General features: G+C 47.7%; 3 protein-coding genes across 4 annotated transcripts; all 3 read right to left on the bottom strand.

Moving 5' to 3' along the window:
- Positions 1-164: 164 nt before the first annotated feature.
- On the bottom strand, positions 165-4,391 carry LOC120661599 (translation initiation factor IF-2-like). The gene is made up of 6 exons (XM_039940490.1): positions 4,180-4,391; positions 3,381-4,074; positions 2,910-3,106; positions 1,966-2,002; positions 1,788-1,852; positions 165-1,165 (listed from the first exon to the last, which is right to left on the bottom strand). The coding sequence occupies exons 1-6, from the start codon at positions 4,272-4,274 to the stop codon at positions 670-672; spliced, it is 1,584 nt and encodes a 527-aa protein (XP_039796424.1). The 5' UTR covers positions 4,275-4,391; the 3' UTR covers positions 165-669.
- A 1,190-nt stretch (positions 4,392-5,581) lies between these two features.
- LOC120661600 (isopentenyl-diphosphate Delta-isomerase I) lies at positions 5,582-10,691 on the bottom strand. Its single transcript, XM_039940491.1, has 6 exons — positions 10,514-10,691; positions 7,198-7,253; positions 6,994-7,085; positions 6,414-6,516; positions 6,187-6,324; positions 5,582-6,043 (listed from the first exon to the last, which is right to left on the bottom strand). Exons 1-6 carry the CDS (start codon positions 10,579-10,581, stop codon positions 5,787-5,789), a joined length of 714 nt encoding a protein of 237 aa, XP_039796425.1. The 5' UTR covers positions 10,582-10,691; the 3' UTR covers positions 5,582-5,786.
- A 3,106-nt stretch (positions 10,692-13,797) lies between these two features.
- On the bottom strand, positions 13,798-17,938 carry LOC120661598 (isopentenyl-diphosphate Delta-isomerase I-like). Of its 2 annotated transcripts, none has more exons than XM_039940489.1 (6): positions 17,763-17,938; positions 15,245-15,300; positions 15,041-15,120; positions 14,674-14,776; positions 14,419-14,556; positions 13,798-14,247 (listed from the first exon to the last, which is right to left on the bottom strand). In XM_039940489.1, exons 1-6 carry the CDS (start codon positions 17,828-17,830, stop codon positions 13,988-13,990), a joined length of 705 nt encoding a protein of 234 aa, XP_039796423.1. In that variant the 5' UTR covers positions 17,831-17,938; the 3' UTR covers positions 13,798-13,987. The 2 variants fall into 2 exon arrangements, with proteins under 2 accessions (XP_039796423.1, XP_039796422.1); XM_039940488.1 differs by lacking the exon at positions 17,763-17,938 and adding an exon at positions 16,379-16,612.
- Between the last annotated feature and the right edge of the window lie 80 nt (positions 17,939-18,018).

The raw sequence follows: 18,018 nt of genomic DNA, 5'->3' as shown, positions 1-18,018 counted from the left end.
TGTGGTGAAAAGCAGAACACAAGACAAAAAAGCAAAACACAAGACAAAAACGAGGACAGAACAGACTATCATGATCCTGTATGGGAGAGCCACGAGTGTCATACAAATGTTAAAGAAATCCTGATAGTTTCATCTGGAAACTAAACGGAGGCTTAAACAAAGCAGACAATAAAGATTGAGAACTATTTATCCTTTGATCATAACATTATCAAACTACAGTTTCATGTGCCCAAAACCAACACAGTGAAACCACAATTTTGTGCCGTCAGAACAGCACATTTCAATACAAATGCTGCGTACCACCACCAATCTGGTAACATCGTAAAACCAAGCACACCAGAAATACATTGTCCGCACACCCAACTAGCCAAGCAGCATAGCAATTATTCCCCAGCAATTAATCACAGGAGCATGGCTGAAGAACAGAAGCAGAAATAGTTTCACGAATTCACTCTCGCTATTAAGAGAGGACCCTGAGTTATAAACCATCGACCAGAAACTTATGAGCGGAGCCTTTTGTTTGCTAATTGAGATTGGCCCCTCGCATGCCACTGACAGAACAAGAACAGAGCTTCTCCACACAGGAGCAGTTGAACATGGAGGTACAGCAGGGTGCTTCATTGAGGGCCATGATGCTTCTTGAGCACATGTAATATGTGTGCCAAGGGATCAGTAGCCATTTATCTTCCGCTGGGAAGGGCCAGAATGTAACGCTCTGTTGTCAGTGAGTCTTGAAAACCCAGACTGATCCCTAGCCCCTGGGCTCGGAGGAACCCTTGGACTAGGAACACTGGTCAATCGGCTCTGTGGCACGGTATCAGACATGGACGTTGAGAAGGCTTGGGCCAGCTCCAATGCAGTTGCTGCCTTCCCGAAACGAGGTGTTGTAACTTCAGGCTTCGGTGGCTCCACCGGCTTACGCCAGGTTTCAGGCTCCGGGCGTGGTTGCTCCAGTGGCTTCTCTACGTCTCTAGCAACCTTCCTGTTGTCCTCCCGACGAGAAGGCCTATACGCATCAGTCTTGTCTGAATCCCGCCTGTAATCTTTCCTATCGCCATTTCTTGGGCCTCTATGACCAGCTGGAAAACCCTCAGCCCTTTCAACAGAGGGGTTAATGGACATAGCTTCAACCTTCTGCTCAACCTTTGCAAACTCACTTTTAGACCTACAAATGACAGAGAGACTGTCAGTAAATATAGCACAAGTCCACTTTATGATTTCCTCAATTAATCTCTGCAAGGGAAAAACACATCCAATGCATTTTTTCAAATTTGCCATAAAACAAGACAATCTGACAAAGTTCACAGCAAGCATTACAGTTTTTACATTAGTCACATTCCATGATTCATGAAATGCAATGTAGTGAGTTTCTGTGACATGAATACAATATTATCTTTTTTTCTAAAGTTAAACTCTGTATTTCAATAATGCCAACCCCAAGAGACTCTTTGAACCACTCAACTACTCCATTAGTCACCAAATTATCAAAAGTCCAAGCAATTACCTATTAGAGATGAATTGCCCTGTGTTATCCCAATACAGGCCAATTAATTGTTTCTGGTTCTGTTCATGTAATAATATAATAAACTAACAAATCTAAATACAAACACCCCCTCTGATCAAGTTCCAAGCAATAAATCAGAACTCTTAACTGTCAAATTGTGAGAGAGTTGGAAAAACAAAGACCTCAAACGACACAAAACTTGTGTGCAAAATTATATCATCACAACTTAGCTAAAATATATCTATTGGTGTTTACTTAAAGCATCAAAGCTACATATAAGAACCTGCCAACAGGTGAAGTCTTCTCAAGATCAGTGGCCAAAACATCTACTCCACGTTCTTTGAGAACCTGAGTTTATAAAAGAACAATATCAGATTTTGATTCATGCAGAAACAAAAAAGAACATAAATATCATATCACTCAAAGGCAAATGAAGAGAGGGTAATAAGAAGATAACATACTTGCTCCCGGGGGCGAGCACCACCAAAGAGGGATTGCCTACAGCATTTAAAATGTAATAGAAATAAGTCAATACAGCAAAATTATTTCACAATAAAAAATTCTGTACAGTATTTGCATCTTAAATTGCTGGGTAGCTTATAGGATATCAAGTTGCTTAAAAAATAAGCAAAAGTAATAAATTGTTAAAACAAAGATTCCAAGTTCTCGCATACGTAAAGAAGGAGAATGTGGTGCTTGTACCGAAATAAAAGAATCTAATCGTCATTCTGCTACAAGCACTCATTCCAACCACCTATTCTCCTTATCCACTACTCTAGCAGGTCTCATTTACAGAATTATATTTTCTTCCTTGAGTGAAGCATTAAAAAGATTGCTCCATATACATCACTAAAAAATTTTCACATGCCATGGAGACTGGGGTGACGCAACATCAACACACTAAATATTTGACGAAACTGAAGTTAAACAGTACCATATAATCGTATAAACTTGCTTATGTAGACAACAAAACCTATCTTATGGTATTCATTTAAGCATTAGCTATGTATTAACCAAAAGGCAAAAAAACATGCAGAAACATTAAATCTAGAGGACATAGTTGGTGTAATCTTGAAACCTGATATAATCTAGAGCAATGCAGCAAGCTATGCTTAAAAGCATACAGGCACAACACTAAGACAGCACAGAGTAGTTTGACACTTTTTTCACATTAACCACAGATTCCTTGCTTAAGCTTAATAACAGAAACAAGTTATGCAAGTTGGAACTGAATGGAAGCCAAAATAGGTGCTTGGACATGTTTGTATTTATCGTACACACGACCAAAATAGGTGCATGGACTTGTATTTACCATACATGCGACAGGCAACAGATTGCAACAAACAAAAATGATCACAACTATTAAAGAAACAGAAAGGAAATTTGAAACCTAAAGATCACATACCTTTCCTTTACAGCAATTTCATCGGACTGTCCTGTCAGATTCGAACGAGGTTTCAGATTCAGCCGTGGTCGCTCTACTACCCTACCCTCAGTCTCAGCATCTGCTCCTAACACCCCTGTTTTAGCTGCCATCGCATTCTGATGCACATCATGAACAGCCTCAACCTTCATGACATTCGCAACCTGGACTTGGTGTACCTAGACAATCATGATCCACATTACCAGTGAAAAACTATTAGATTCAAGAAATGCCATTGTGAAAGTTTGCAGACCAACTATCCAGTTATCAAAACAAAAAAACCATTAAACATACAAAACAGTTTGCATGGGTACATCTATTGTAGCATTTGGAGATTTGGAAAAAAAAGTAATTTGGTTTTCTACCAGGCTAACACTTCTTCAGTACTGTTGCTACTGGATGAAAGACATAACAAATAAATTTGCAACCGGATCAATGAAAACAAGGAACAACCTGCTTTTCTTCAGAATAGGTAGGAGATGGTTCAGAAGCCTCGATTGGCTTGGAACGAGGAAGCAGCTTCAACTTGGGTCTCTCCGGCTCCTCCGCGACTCTCCCCTCCCCAACCCTTCCTTCATGCGACGCGGGTCTCACTGGTGCGGCGCCCCTCTCGACCCCAACGTCCAATTCTCTCACGCCAACAGACCTTGGCCTCTCCATCAGCGGCGGGGCCACGGGAGTCTCCACCCCCGGAGCCGACACTGGCGCCAGCGGAGACGAGGGCTTCGACGGGTGCCACCTCCCGGAGATCACCTTCTCCACCGCGCTCGCCTGGGCGATGCGTGTCGCCGACCAGATCTGGCCGCCGGGTGAAGCGGGGGCGGGACCCACCGGGGACGCGGCCGGAGCGGCCTCCCTCCTCGGGCCCCAGACGTTCCCGGGCCCGGATCTGGCGGGCACCACAACGGGGGCGGGCGCGAACGACGTGGGCGACGGCGCCGGGCGGCGCGGCGCGGCGGGCTCGAAGGGTGTGCGCTCGTCCTCGTCGAAGTGGCGGCCGATGCGCGACGGGGTGGTAAGGAAGGACGGCATCGCGGCGGCGGCCGCAGCCGCGGCAGTAGGGGAAGGGACCGGGACGCGGGGCCGTGCCACTGCAGCCGCGACGGGAGACGCGGATGTCACGGGGCGGTCCGCCGGGCGAGGGGTGCTGCGACGAAAGAGATTGAACCTGGTTAGTTCACGTCCCCGAACGAGGGGCCGGAGGAGCAGCGGAGGGCGGATGGAGAGGACTAGGGTTCGGTGCGAAACTTACACTCCTGGGGCGGAGGGGAGCGGGAGCTCGGACGGGATAGAGCCGCCATGGAAATCCTTGAGCGTCATCGTCGTGACGGTCTTCTTCTTCGACATGGCCGCTCCCGGCGCGGTGGCCGTCGAGCTCCGCCGGCGCCGGAAGATGAGCGGCTGCTTCGGCGCGCCTGATCGGTGTGTAGCGCGCTAGCGTCGTGCTCCAAAGGACTCGAGGAAGGGGGAAGGGGAAAGGGTTTGTGTCTTGCGTTGGATAGAAAGACTCGGGAATTTTACGACCTGGACCTTGCGCTATTTCGATTTGATGGGCTGCTCCTGCGATCGCGCACTTTGGTTTGGGATGTGGTTTATATTTCACACAAATTACAAATATCACGTGGGTTGAGCCTGGACATAGATGAGGTAGAGCCCAATTCATGGTCCGCGCCAGGCCAATTTGGCATGCATGGGGAAAAATGCCCAACAGTTTGTTTCAAATGCTCAAGCCCATATATTTGGGTGCATCCGGTTCCTCTGAAGTTGCTAAATCTACCTCAGATAATCAGATTCATCATCTTTGAGAAACAAGGAACTTGGACCATACGTTCAGCCCATGTTGGTCATCCGGCCCATAAGTCTATTTATTACACACAAAAGAGAAAAAAAATAACGTTGATGCTGGGTGTCATCTCGCCGCCACCGCCCACAACACTGGTGTCGCAGCTCGCTCGTCGCCGACTCGCCGTCCACTGGTCCACAGTTGCCGAGTGCTGCAGCTGCCGCCGTACACAGAAGGTCGTGTGTACCAGCGCCCAGTGATGCGGCTCACCCCCTCTGTCCGCCATCGCGAAGTGGTTTAGAATTTTAGTCGCCGCTGCCGCCGACGCCGAGGAGCCCGGCCACGGTCGGAACGGGGTTGGCCCAGGTGTTGTACGTACCACCAACGAGAGCGCAACCGGTGCTGCCAATCGCAAGAGGAGGGCAACTTCTGCACGACCTTCTGCGGGAACAAAGAGAAGTTCAGAAGCCAAGCTTCAGAGCACACGTGTTGAGTAAAGTTGTTAATTGTTATGAAAGTGAGATTGTGATTCAATATCTAATGTCTTCATCAATTTGATTATTGTGTCCAATTTGGTGTTGTAACCTGTAGTAAATAAGATGGTATCTTGTCCTGCTACTCAAGTCCGAACTCGTCGAGTGGAGGAGTGCCCTTGTCAAGAGTTCAGTGCTGCACTGGCATCCTCTATCAGAAGCTCATCTATATCCATACTGGTTGCAATCTTCACAGACTACCAGAGGCCAAGAAAACAACCGTACTGGTTGCAATCCACAGACTGGCGGCGGGAGCGATCTACACAGCTTACAGACCACCTGCTAGTCTGCTACAACAAGCAGTGGCCTAGCCTACTGAAAATAAAAGAGACTACCGATGATCTGACCACCATATAGTGGGGGACGAACACGTCCAACTTATTGCTGTTTATTTGGATGATGTATAAGCACCGGTTAAACAAACGATCTGGACATCTGGTTCTCAATAGCACACAAGGCAAAACCTCTCATAGGTAAGCGCTATAAGCATGCGGCATAGCAACAAGTGACGAGGTCACCGGAGCCACGCTAGGCAGCAGCCCCTCACTCCTTCAGCTTGTGGATGGTCTCCATGTCCACGACCTCGCTGAGGGTTCCCTTCTCAACATGGTCCCACCAGCGCATGAGGAAGTTGTCAACGATCAACCGGAACCAGGGGGAGAGCTTCACGCCATCCTCACCAGCGTCCGCCTTCTGGATCAGCTCCTTGAGCTGCTCGCGGTTCACATACTTCACGTCGGCGACCTCATCTGGGTTCGGCTGCAGCTTCACGTCTCGGACAATGATCAGGATAGAGTCAACTGAGGATGAGAAGAAAGGAGCCAGCGTCAGCAGTGAGTGATTCTGGTGAAACATTTTCCAGCAACAATGCTCAGTCTGTTCAGAGCATTCTAATGAATGAACTGGCTTTAACAAACATGACTAGCCTGGGACAACAACTTACGCTCATGCTCGCCCCATTTTCCATCAGATGGAGCCTTGTAGAGCATCCGACCAACAGGGGTAAATTGGTCGACTGGGGCATCTTCAGCTGGGATGCCCAGCTCATCCAGGAGCTTCCTCTGTGCTGCATTTCTCACACCTGGAGAACAAAAAGTTACTAGTTATTACTGAAAGAGGATGAGAAACGAAATCAAACAATTCCATTTTGCAAGCTTTTCTGTAACGTACCAAGGTAGTTCTCCTGGATAAGTTCAGACTCACGGTACAGAGGATGGCTGCAGCAGGTGTTTGTCCAAACTAAAGGAAATGTAACCTTTGTTGCAGACCTTTGCTGCAAAAAGAGTAGAAGATACTAATAAGAAACAATTTGATGACTAATAGGATAGTGATAGTTTATTAGCCAAAACATCAAACGCAGACCAGGGTAACTTTGCAAACCTAAACGTATAGCTTTGTCACAGGGAGCATGTCTGATTAAGTAACATGTAACAAAGATATACGGAAGTCACATCATCTAATGCAACTTAACAGTAACTGCCGTATATATGATCACAGAAACAATATTTAAAGTTTTCAAAGCATCATTGTAAGCAGTGGTTGTTCATCCAGATGGCATGAGCCCAACTTCCAGCAGGAGATCTAGTGTTAGAAGCTACCAGAGCAACATGGGACCTCATGAGTTTCCATTTCGAACATATCAAATTCAAAAATGGAAATTGAAAACCTTTGCCAGGTGCAGAACAAAAATTGAGCGACAAAATTGTAAAATATAACGTACAAGTGCAGAATGAAAAGAAAATTTCCAAACCTGGAGTAGCAGCTCATATTTTGAGTTGAAAAGGAACACACTGAAAGCCCTATGGAGCAGATTCTCAGATTCAATCTTTTCCATCAGATGGCCTAGCACACCATACATACAAATGAGCAGTCAAGTGCAATTCCAGCAGCCAATTCAAAGGACAACAAAAGGGCACAGAATTAAATTAGATACACCGGGTGGAATAGAACTCACAGTTGTATTTTGATTCGTGTCCAACAACATTGTCCTGCTCATCCACCAAAATGCACCTGCGAAATAACCAAGCAGCATGGTCAGAAAATAAATTCAGGAATGACTTGAATTTCACCAAACAAGCAAGCAAATAACTATTTCAGAAAGTCCCAACACAGGAACTATAAATGTGTACTATAACTTTCTTGAAGAACATTCAGTAGTCATGGAATCTCCCTGAAAATTAAAAGCACTCAGCCATCCACGACCCTGCTTCTAGTAGACTAGTACCGCTATTGCAGATCGAATTTTGCACTCCAAAACTTTTCACAGAAACTCATCCACTTATCAATCAACTAAACAAAATGGATATCCATCACCAAATCATCTTAAAAATATTTAGTGACACCTGAATTCGGGATGCCAAAACAGCTTAGTTATCCTTCCTTATCCTTTGAAATTATGTTCCCCCCTCACCTAGTGAGCCTAGAGACAATAGTGCGCACGCACGGCATGCCCGGAATTCCACAGAGTCCTAGCCGAGCCGGCCAAACCAACACGCAACAAGTACAGAACGAGAAGCTACATCAGGCACGTTAAAAATAATTCAACAAATTCGTCACGTTACCCTCAATATTCAACCCTCTACGGTACCACTTCTCAACATTTTTACCACACCATGCCATCACTCAAACCCAAGAGAGAAAAAATTGTGCCCCCCCCCCCCCCCCCCCCCCCCCCCGCGGACCTCTGATAGAGGTTCAAAAGCCGTTATCCAGATTCAATATCGCAAGTTCGCTTCAAATATCTGAACGCCTCGATCAGTCTATCATCGTGCCATTTCCAATGGAACTACCCCCAAAACACTCGACTGGGGGTTTCTAATTAGCGCGCGCGCACTAGGACGGTTCCTGGCAATCGATCCGACAGCGTGCCCTTCCACTGTCCGAAGTCCGAACCCCACCTTTCTTCCCTTTTTTTTTACAGATCAGGCAATCGATCTAGAGCCTGCTTTCCTCCCCTCCGCATACTGGTCCCTTGCGCAGCAGCGCAGACGAGTCATCCCACGCACAGTCCACAGACCAGTACGTGGACAACCGTCCGTAGTCCTCATTCTCTTTCATCGTTCAATATAATAAAAACTATATATGACACAAACTTATATAAATTAAATCATATGCAAAATATATATGAATAAAATTATTAGAACAAGTTATACTATTTCTCGCAAAAAACAAGTTATACTACAAAAATTACACACAAACTTAGATACAATATATCTATATAACAACATAATTTATATTCATAAGTTGTGCATAAAAAGCAAAACATTATGTCCATAAAATACATGACAATTTTTTTTGTTTTTCCTTTTATGTTCCATAAGTGTTGTTATTGTTTTCTTTTCCAGTTTTTCTTTTTACCTTCTATATGTCTGAAGTTTTCTTGACAACTTTTATATGGAAATCGTACTAAAAAATTATACCAAGACTTTGTGCTTAGAAGTTGCATGATAAATTTGTGCGTACAAAAGTTGTATGAGAAATCTTCCAGATAACATCTTTGTACAATTTATGCTGAAAAGTTATCCTCTATAAGTTATTTTTGAAAACTACGCATTAAATTTTGTATGCACTGTGAAAGTCGTGCTAAAAAAATATTAATTCCAAATTGTTAAGAAAAAATTATACGTAAAAGTTATGTACGGCATAAAAAATTATAATACGAATCTATAACTTTATCATACAAACTATAAATATAACTTTTTGTCACGTATTTTATGCACATAAGTTTTTGGCTTTTATACACAACTTATGAATATAAATTATGTTGCTATACAACTTATGAATATAAATTATGTTGTTATACAGATATATTGTATATCAGTTAGTATATATTTTTTGTTGTATAACTTTTTATAATATTTTAAATCACACATATTTTGTATATGGTTTATATTTATATAAGTTTGTCATATAGTTTTTTTATATTGAATGATGAAAGAGAATGAGGATGGCGTTGTCCACCTAGTGGTCGGGAGGACTCCTTTGCGCTGTGCACGAGGGGCAGTGTTCGGAGGGGTGAAGGACAAAAAAAAAATGGAAAAAGAATGGTGCGAGTCGGGAGCACTGTGAACCAATTTACAGCTCGTGCGCCACTGTCACATAGCGCGCCAGCGCGCGACCTCAGTAATGGATTCGTCGGGAAAAAAAAAAGAAAGCAGAGGAGCGCTCCGCGGTAGAAAAATATGGAAAGGGAAGGAGACGCTCCCCACGTGTCAGATCGATTGCTGGGAAGCGAAGTAGCGCGCGATCGCCATAATGGAATTGCGCACTCGACTCCACATATCTACAGGGAAAAACGTCAATTCCTGCACGAATTTGAGCTTCCATCCAACCTGACGGAAACCGCCCCCAGGTCTCCAATTTCCAACCCAATCCAACTCCAGTAGTAGATGCGGCGGCCCCCTGCAAGCTCAGCTCAGCTCACATCGTCCCCGCGCATTCCGCCGCAGAGGCAGCAGTCACCACCCATCCCACGAAACATTCACAGCATCCCCGACCACCCAAGCCGCAGTGGCTGTTCATCCTTGCCGTCTCGACCCGGGTGCTCGAACCCAAAATTCCCACCACCAGAAAAACGGCAAAACACCCACCATAGCGTGGCACAGGATACCAAACGCCCACCGAATTCGAACAGCCCGGCCGGCGACACGCGCGCGAGGGAATCGGGCACTCACCGCGTTGCCGCTCGCCGACGCCGCGCCGCCGCGAGCCTGCCGCTCCGCCGACCCCGGCGCCGATGCCGACGCCGCCATCCCCTCCTCCTCAGATCGTCCGCCGCATCAACCAGGAACCAGCGCCGCAGCCGCCTCCCGCAGCTACCGCAGCACTAGCCGCATTGGATCCGCGCGCGCGTGCGGCCGGACGGGTGGTGGGAGCGGGAGGATGAGGCCGCCCCACGGTGGTTAGGATTTGGAGCCTCTCGTGTTCTCGCCCGCGGAGGTGGAGGTGGTGGGCGTGGGCGTGGGTGCGTGGTGCCGCGCCTCTCTTCTGCTCCGAGGGCGGGCGGGGGCGACAGCGACAGGGATTACGCGCACACACGCGCGCTGCGGCAATCACCCCACCCCCGCGTCCCGATCGCCGCGAGATCCGGCGGGGCAGACAACCGGGCCACCGAGAAGGCAAAACCCCGGGGGCGAGAGCAATCCATCAAACCCAGATGCGCGTCTGGAGATAAGCAGATCGTGGATACCCAGCGCGCAGGCAGGCACCCAAGGGGAGAGGAGGCAGGGGAGGGAAACGGGAGGAAATGGAGGGGAAGGAAGGGCGCTCACTCGTCCTCGAACATGAGCCGCCTCTGGACGGCGTCCATCCCGGCGTCGTCGCCCGCCGCGGCGGCCATGGCTGCCTGCCTCTCTCCCCCGGGTCGCAGCGGGGGCGTCTGCGGCTGCCGAGAGCGTGCGGAGCGCGTGCGAGTGTGACAGTGCAGCGCAGGCAGGGCTGGGGAACGAGTCCAGCGAGGGGGATAAATAACGGCGGAGGGACCGGGTGGCGGCGTGGTGGGGCCCACATGTCACGGGCGGAGATTCCCGGCCGGGTCGAGCCACGTCTTCAACTTCCCTGCTCGGCCAGCCCCCCGGGCACCCAATGTAGAAAGCGATGGAATTGCTAAATCCTACTTAGTGTTGGTCCTACACATTTCAATTTTCTCCACACCTTTATTCTTGACCTTTCTCTTTTTCAAATCGTATGAAAATTTAGCATAGTGGTGAGGGACCTGGAAGTGGTGGGTAGAGGTGAGGATGCGCTATTTAGGTGGTAGAGTTGTTGGCGCGTCGAAGAAGAAGATTCGAGGAAGAAGAAAGAACAAGAGCGGTAAGATGGACTATCAATGAAGATCTAATGGTCTAAAATTTCTCTACGAAAGGAGGCGTTACAAGAAGTACATTTGTAATTGGCGCGCACGCAATATGATCAGAAGGCGACAAAATGCCGCTTTCCTCCCTTGGCATATATATATATATAACTAGCTATCTTTTTTTTCTTAATGTTTCCAAATTGTCCAATTTATTCAATACAATCAAGGAAACTTCAGAATATAAAGGTGGGTCGTTTACAATCCTTTTGCATACATGAGGCTATTTATGTGCCATGGGCATGGCTAGGTGCAAATGACAGTCATGCCCCCTGATCACTTATGTTGACTACGGATTGACAAGGGTATAAAAGCTTAACTTGGCATTTGTATATATAATATTCAGCTTTCACATATTCTCATGTGCGTGCCCACACGGGTTATGACTGGTGTCACGGTGTACCATCTGCGATGCGAGTACCATCATCAAGTCAAGAGTAGAGCTAAGATGCGAGTACCATCATCAAGTCAAGAGTAGAGCTAAGAAAATTATGTCGAGTCGAGTCCATTGGACTAAGCTCGTCGGGCTTAGGTCAACGTAGGAGTGTCGTTGTTAGGGCCCATAGGAGCACCACCGTCAAGAGCCATGCCTTCAAATAAGGTTTTGCCGAGCATTTTCAGTAGAACTCTTACCAAGAAAAAAATGTAGGATAAATTTTGAAGAGAACGTTTCAAAAGTTTCTTTCTTGAAAGTTTTTTCAAATAAGGTTTCATGAAAACTTAATCATAAGTTCTCTAGAAAACTTCTTTAAACAAGTCGTATGTGAAACTTGTTCCAAAAATGTTTTCTTCAAAGCATTTGAAGAACACTCATCTTTTAGAAAGAATATATATTGATAGATCAATATGAGTAGATGGTTCAGGAGGAAGGAGAAAAAAGGATATGAGATGGGGGGGGGGGGGGGGGCAAAGTAGGGGAAAAGGAAATGAAGAAAGTACAAAAAGAAGGAACTGAAGTGGAACGCTTCATGAGTTTGCACCAGGATTTTCCGGTAGGAAGCAAACTTTGATATAATAGGTAGATCTTTTAGCAATCCATGAGTTGGCTACATGTTGGCTGGAAAACTGATATTGTAGGCTATATACATTCTGGCGTTTTAGTTTGCGGCCACATTCTGGCCAAACTTTGGTTCCCACAGCATTTAATCACCGATTTGGAAACCGGGTACAATTGGGATGTCATTATTTTTTTTTGAAATGCAAATTCACATTAAACTTCATTTGTAGGCAAATCGCCAGAAATCAGTTCACTTACAAAACCAGGCACTTGGCTCGTCAACATATCCGAGCCAGACTTCAACACACCCATTCCAAAAGCAGCTAAGGCATCCGCCACCTTATTACAAATCCTATTACATAGAGAGACATTGTAAGAAGAAAATTCAGACCGCAAAAAGTCCCTAATTTGGCATACCAGGCAACTCATCCGACTTCGATCTACCCCTGCCGAAGTAAGAGCAGATGCAAGTATAGATGCATCTGTCTCCAAAATAATGTTTTGCATACCCAGCCATGCTGCTTGCTACACACCCCTGAGCATTGTAATCATCTCAGCTTGCAGAGGAGGCGCCACATGCTGTGTATATCTAGCTCCAACCATCATCACTTCGCCCTTTGTATCCCAAACAACAAAACCCCATCCTCCAGTTTTTGTGTTGGGGTCAAAAGCACCATCTGCATTAAATCTTAAATCTTATAGAACTCTTGTGGCGGCGGCCTCCAACACTGACATCACCCAACACTTCCTTCCTACCCAAACCCGCGGTCCGGATCGTGTTCTTTGGCCGGGCGGTCAGAGCGTCACATGGTGGGCCTGGATGATCATCAGACATGCAGATCCATTAGAGTGGTATTTTGAATTAATTTAATATGGTCCCCCGGCACGACCGTCCAAGATCCAGGGCACAAGCGGACGCCGTCGTGCGAGCGAGATCCCGGAGTGCATACTTGGCTGGTGATGCCATGCGGCTGCACGAGTTGACGCGACGAGGGGGTTGGGCTTGGGCTGGACAGATGGAGCGGCACACGCCACAGGGACCGAGCCGAGCCACCCGGCGATCGCCTCCCCTGGCTGTCATGCGCCGTCTCCGTCGCAGCAGGGCCCAACAGCCACCCACCAACGCTCCCCCGATGATTTTTCGCGGCGCGAGGCGGAGCGCGTCGCCGTCAGGGCGTCCGAGCGGAAACTGATGTGATGGCGCCAGGGCCACGCGGGGCGCGTGGCCCTCGTGCTCCGCGCGGGTAGGGAAAGCAACCCAGCCCCGGCGCGACTGCGCGAGCGGCCGCCTGCCACCCGCTCCGCACTTCCGCAGGCCGCAGGCCGCAGCAGCCGCCTGTCGCCGTCCCCCGGCAGGGTACGGTCCAGGTCCCATGCCGGCCGTGGGATGGTTGGGATGACGACGAGCCGCCGAGCCGGTTGGTGGTTGCTGTGCGTTGCGGTGCTAGTGTGCTACACCTGGAGGCCTGGTCGCCTGGGAGTCTGCCAGGGCACCTGGACGGGGACACGGTGCTGTGCGTGCGACGCAACGCGGCCGGACAGTGCCGCCGCATGGATGGAATGGAACAGCTGCTTGGCAATTATTCAGCGCTCACACCAAGCACGCGAGCAACCGGCGTTGGAGTTCAAACAACAAACAACACGTTCACACGCCGCTTCAAAAAGACAAACAAACGAGAAGCAGCATTTGTGTGTGGGTCAGCCGGTTAGGGAAGAACGCTCTTCGTCTTATTGATCTGAATCTGATCACGGTGTACGTGTAGCGACGACGAATTCGTCTTATTGCTGTTTATTTAGACGACATACGTAGCATGCCACAGGCAAGGCCAACATTCCAGTTCCAGCAACGACAAGGTCGTCGGTCGTCGGAGCCCCGGCGCGGCGGCCGGCGGCCCTTCACTCCTTGAGGTTGTGGATGGTCTCCATGTCCGCGGCCTCACTGAGGGTGCCCTTCTCGAGATGGTCCCACCAGCCCATGAGGAGGTTGTCCACCATCAGCCTGAACCAGGGGGAGAGCTTCACGCCGTCCTCGCTGCCGGCGTCCGCCTCCCGGACCAGCTCCTTCAGCTGCTCGCGGCTCACGTACCTGACGCCGGCAACCTCGTCCGGGTTCGGCCGCAGCTCCACGTCCCGGACGAGGAACAGAATGTGGGTGACTGAGGATAGGACCAAAGGAACCGGCGTTAGCGTTAGATTTTGTGCTGATCAGCTCAGGCTATCTGAAGCATGGCTTCATCAATATTCAATCGACCAATTCAATTCACCCCTCCTCATAAACAAGATCTGAATGCAAGGAAAACATGAGGATGTGAGTGACAAGGACTTACTCTCGTGCTCGCTCCATTTCCCGTCAGCTGGGGCCATGTAGAGCATCCGGCCAACAGGGGTGAACTGGTCGACCGGGGCATCTTCAGCTGGGATGCCCAGCTCATCCAGGAGCTTCCTCTGTGCTGCGTTTCTCACACCTGGAGACACAGAAGGTAGTGGCTAATTTGTTACTGAAGGTCAGAACGAGAAACGGATGCAATTGCAAACAGTTTCAGCTTACAATACAAGCTTCTCTCTGCAGCATACCAACTTACCAAGGTCGTTCTCCTGGATAAGCTCAGACTCACGGTACAGAGGATGGCTGCAGCAGGAGTTGCTCCAAACTAAAGGAAATGTAACCTTTGTTGCGGACCTTTGCTGCAAAAAAAAAAAAGAGAGTAGAAACATGAACAAATTGAAGATGGCACAGCACCAAATGCAACTTAAGAGCATGAGCCTAGGGTTCCATCTGGAGATCTAGTGTTACAAGCTACCAGAGCTTGTGAGTTTCTACTTCAAACAAACATTAAACCCAATTACTGGAAATTTAAAAGCTTTGTCAGGTTACAAGTAGCGCAGAAAAAAAACTGAAAAAAGTATAATCATACAAGTGCAGAATGAAAAAAAAAGGAAATTCCAAACCTGGAGTAGCAGCTCATATTTTGAGTTGAAAAGGAACACACTGAAAGCCCTATGGAGCAAATTCTTTTCCATCAGATGGCCTAGCATGCCATACAAATAACTAGTCAACCACTACAGTACAAGGAGCCAATTGGAAGGACATCGTAACATCAACAGGGCACATAATCTTACTAGATATGCAGTCAGAGGGGGCTGCAAACTTACAGTTGTATTTTGATTCATGGCCAACAACATTGTCCTGCTCATCCACCAAAATGCACCTGTGAAATAACCAAGCAGCGTGTGGTGAAACCATGAACTCAGGGAATGACTCGAGTATCACCATACAAACACACAAACAACTATATCAGAAAGGCTCCACGCAGGAACTTAAACTGTGTGCTATAACTTTTGTAAAGAACTGTCAGTACGAACGAATAGCATTGCCCTGAAAGTCTGAAACTCTGTAGACCGAATTTTGTAATCTGAAACTTAGATGATACATCGTAATAAAACGTTACTCATCCACTTTTCAGTCAACTAGTAGTAATAAAAGGGGCGTCCATTGGATATCGAATTACCGATTCGAATTCAGACTCTTTAGTGGTTCTCGACTAATTGGCAGGGCTAAAAATCCCGGCCGGAACCGGAACCGGTTCCGGTTCCGGCCGGTTTCAAACCGGCCTAAATTCAAAATTCAAATTTGAATTCCAAAAAATGAAAAATTCCTAAAAATTCTTCAAGTTGCGACGAATCTAATGGTGTCAAATTTTTTCAAATATTCGTTCATTTAGTATACTTTGCGAGCATTTGAAGTTAAACAAAAAAAACGTGCATATAAAAGTATACAAATACAATGTAAAAGTAGTACAAAAGAGGGTTGGAGGGTTCATTTAGGCTAAAATATGTTATACAAACATTCATTTAGTATACTTTGCGGGCATTTGAATTTAAACCAAAAAAGAAAAAAAATTTGAATTTGGCCGGTTACCACTCAAACCGACCGGTAAACGGTCAAACCAGGCCGGTAAACCGGTCGGCTAGCCGATAGGAACCGGTTGAACATGAGTTTTTGGTTTGGATTTTGAATTTGGCCGGTTTTTTTCGATAACCGGTCAAACCGGTCCGGTTTACCGCTATCGGTGGGCGGCGGTTTTGTCCCACCGGTCGGTAAAAAAAACCCTGCTATTGGTTGATTGTGATGCCTCTTTACGACTGCATGCAATTTCTTTTTATTGTTACTAACGTGTTAGAATGTCGCGTGCTCAAGTATCAATACTCCATAGACCATACAACACTAACTGTTTAACTAAGCATATATCAATATGAGAGGGGGGAGCTAGGAAGGGCGCTGCTCACTCGTCCTCGAACATGAGCCGCCTCTGCACGGCGTCCATCCCGGCGTCGTCGGCCGCCGCGCCGGCCATGCGTCTGCCTCTCTCTTGCGCGCGCGCGACGGCGATCGGCGAAGGCGTTCGCAGCTGCCGAGAGAGTGCCGAGTGTGTGCAGCCACACCGGGGCCGGGGAGATAAATAACGGCAGCCGGCAGGGATGCTCGGGCGATCGGCTGGCGGGCGGAGATCCCCGGCCGGGTCAGCCACGTGTTCCCTGCTTCACTCGCGCGTGCAATCCGAAATATATGAAAACCACCGCAGCATCCGCATCTCTGCTACACTTAGTTGCTGGACATGTCGCTTTTTGTAGGCCAACATTCAGCACCGTATAACATCGCCGGACGAATTGTTGTCCTATAGAATTTGTCTTTTAACTTTTGTGGCACCCTCTTGTCACAAAGGATGCCAGAAGCTTGCCGCCATTTCAACCAGCCAGCTGAAATTCTATGCCTAACATCTTCATCAATGTTGCCATCCTTTTGTAGCACCGATCCTAAATACCGAAAAGTATCATTCTGGACCACCACTTGCCCATCTATACTAACGTCTCCCCCCTCATGCCTAGTCGCGTTGAAATCGCACATCATGTACTCGGTCTTGGTCCTACTAAGTCTGAACCCTTTCGACTCTAACGTGCGTCTCCACAGCTCTAACTTCCTATTAACCCCTGCCCTACTCTCGTCAACTAGCACCACATCATCAGCAAAGAGCATACACCAAGTGATCTCACCTTATATATCCCTTGTGACCTCATCCATCACTAAAGAAAATAAATAAGGGTTCAATGCTGACCCCTGGTGTAGGCCTATGTTAATAGGAAAGTCAGTGGTGTTGCCATCACATATCCGGACAAACGTCGTCGCATCCTTGTACATATCCTTAATGAGGGTAATGTACTTAGTTGGGACTTTGTGCTTTTCCAAAACCCACCACATGATATTTCTCGGTACTTTGTCATATGACTTCTCAAGGTCAATGAAAACCATGTGCAAGTCCTTCTTCTGCTCCCTATATCTCTCTCCATCAATTATCGTATTAAGAAAATCGCCTCCATGATTGACCTTCCAGACATGAACCCAAATTGGTTTTGGGTCACACTTGTCACTCTTCTTAGGCGATGCTCGATAACCCTCTCCCAAAGCTTCATCGTATGGCTCATCATCTTAATCCCACGATAGTTAGTGCAACTTTGAACATCGCCTTGTTTTTGATGATAGGTACTAATATACTTAATCCGAAAAATGAGATTAAAAAGATTAGTTAACCATACAACACTAACTGTTTAACTAAGCGTATATCAATATGAGAGGGGGGGGGGGGGGGGGGGGGCTAGGAAGGGCGCTGCTCACTCGTCCTCGAACATGAGCCGCCTCTGCACGGCGTCCATCCCGGCGTCGTCGGCCGCCGCGCCGGCCATGAGTCTGCCTCTCTCTCTTGCGCGCGCGACGGCGAAGGCGTTCGCGGCTGCCGAGAGAGTGCCGAGTGTGTGCAGCCACACCGGGGCCGGGGAGATAAATAACGGCAGCCGGCAGGGATGCTCGGGCGATCGGCTGGCGGGCGGAGATCCCCGCCCGGGTCAGCCACGTGTTCCCTGCTTCACTCGCG

This window comes from Panicum virgatum, chromosome 2N, assembly GCF_016808335.1.
Source record: "Panicum virgatum strain AP13 chromosome 2N, P.virgatum_v5, whole genome shotgun sequence".
Taxonomy (NCBI): domain Eukaryota; kingdom Viridiplantae; phylum Streptophyta; class Magnoliopsida; order Poales; family Poaceae; genus Panicum; species Panicum virgatum.
Note: the sequence above shows the minus strand (reverse complement) of the source record. Positions and strands in the feature narration are given on the sequence as shown.

Coding starts and splice junctions, on each gene's coding strand:
- LOC120661598 (XM_039940489.1), bottom strand. CDS start 17,830: ATGGCCGGCGCGGCGGCCGACGACGCCGGGATGGACGCCGTGCAGAGG. Junction 14,777..15,040: donor AATATGAGCTGCTACTCCAG/GTTTGGAATTTC, acceptor TTTTTTTTGCAG/CAAAGGTCCGCAACAAAGGT. Junction 14,557..14,673: donor TATCCAGGAGAACGACCTTG/GTAAGTTGGTAT, acceptor CTGTGTCTCCAG/GTGTGAGAAACGCAGCACAG.
- LOC120661600 (XM_039940491.1), bottom strand. CDS start 10,581: ATGGCCGCCGCGGCGGGCGACGACGCCGGGATGGACGCCGTCCAGAGG. Junction 6,517..6,993: donor AATATGAGCTGCTACTCCAG/GTTTGGAAATTT, acceptor CTCTTTTTGCAG/CAAAGGTCTGCAACAAAGGT. Junction 6,325..6,413: donor TATCCAGGAGAACTACCTTG/GTACGTTACAGA, acceptor TTTGTTCTCCAG/GTGTGAGAAATGCAGCACAG.
- LOC120661599 (XM_039940490.1), bottom strand. CDS start 4,274: ATGTCGAAGAAGAAGACCGTCACGACGATGACGCTCAAGGATTTCCAT. Junction 2,003..2,909: donor GAAATTGCTGTAAAGGAAAG/GTATGTGATCTT, acceptor TAAATGCTGTAG/GCAATCCCTCTTTGGTGGTG. Junction 1,166..1,787: donor AAGACTTCACCTGTTGGCAG/GTTCTTATATGT, acceptor TGTCATTTGTAG/GTCTAAAAGTGAGTTTGCAA.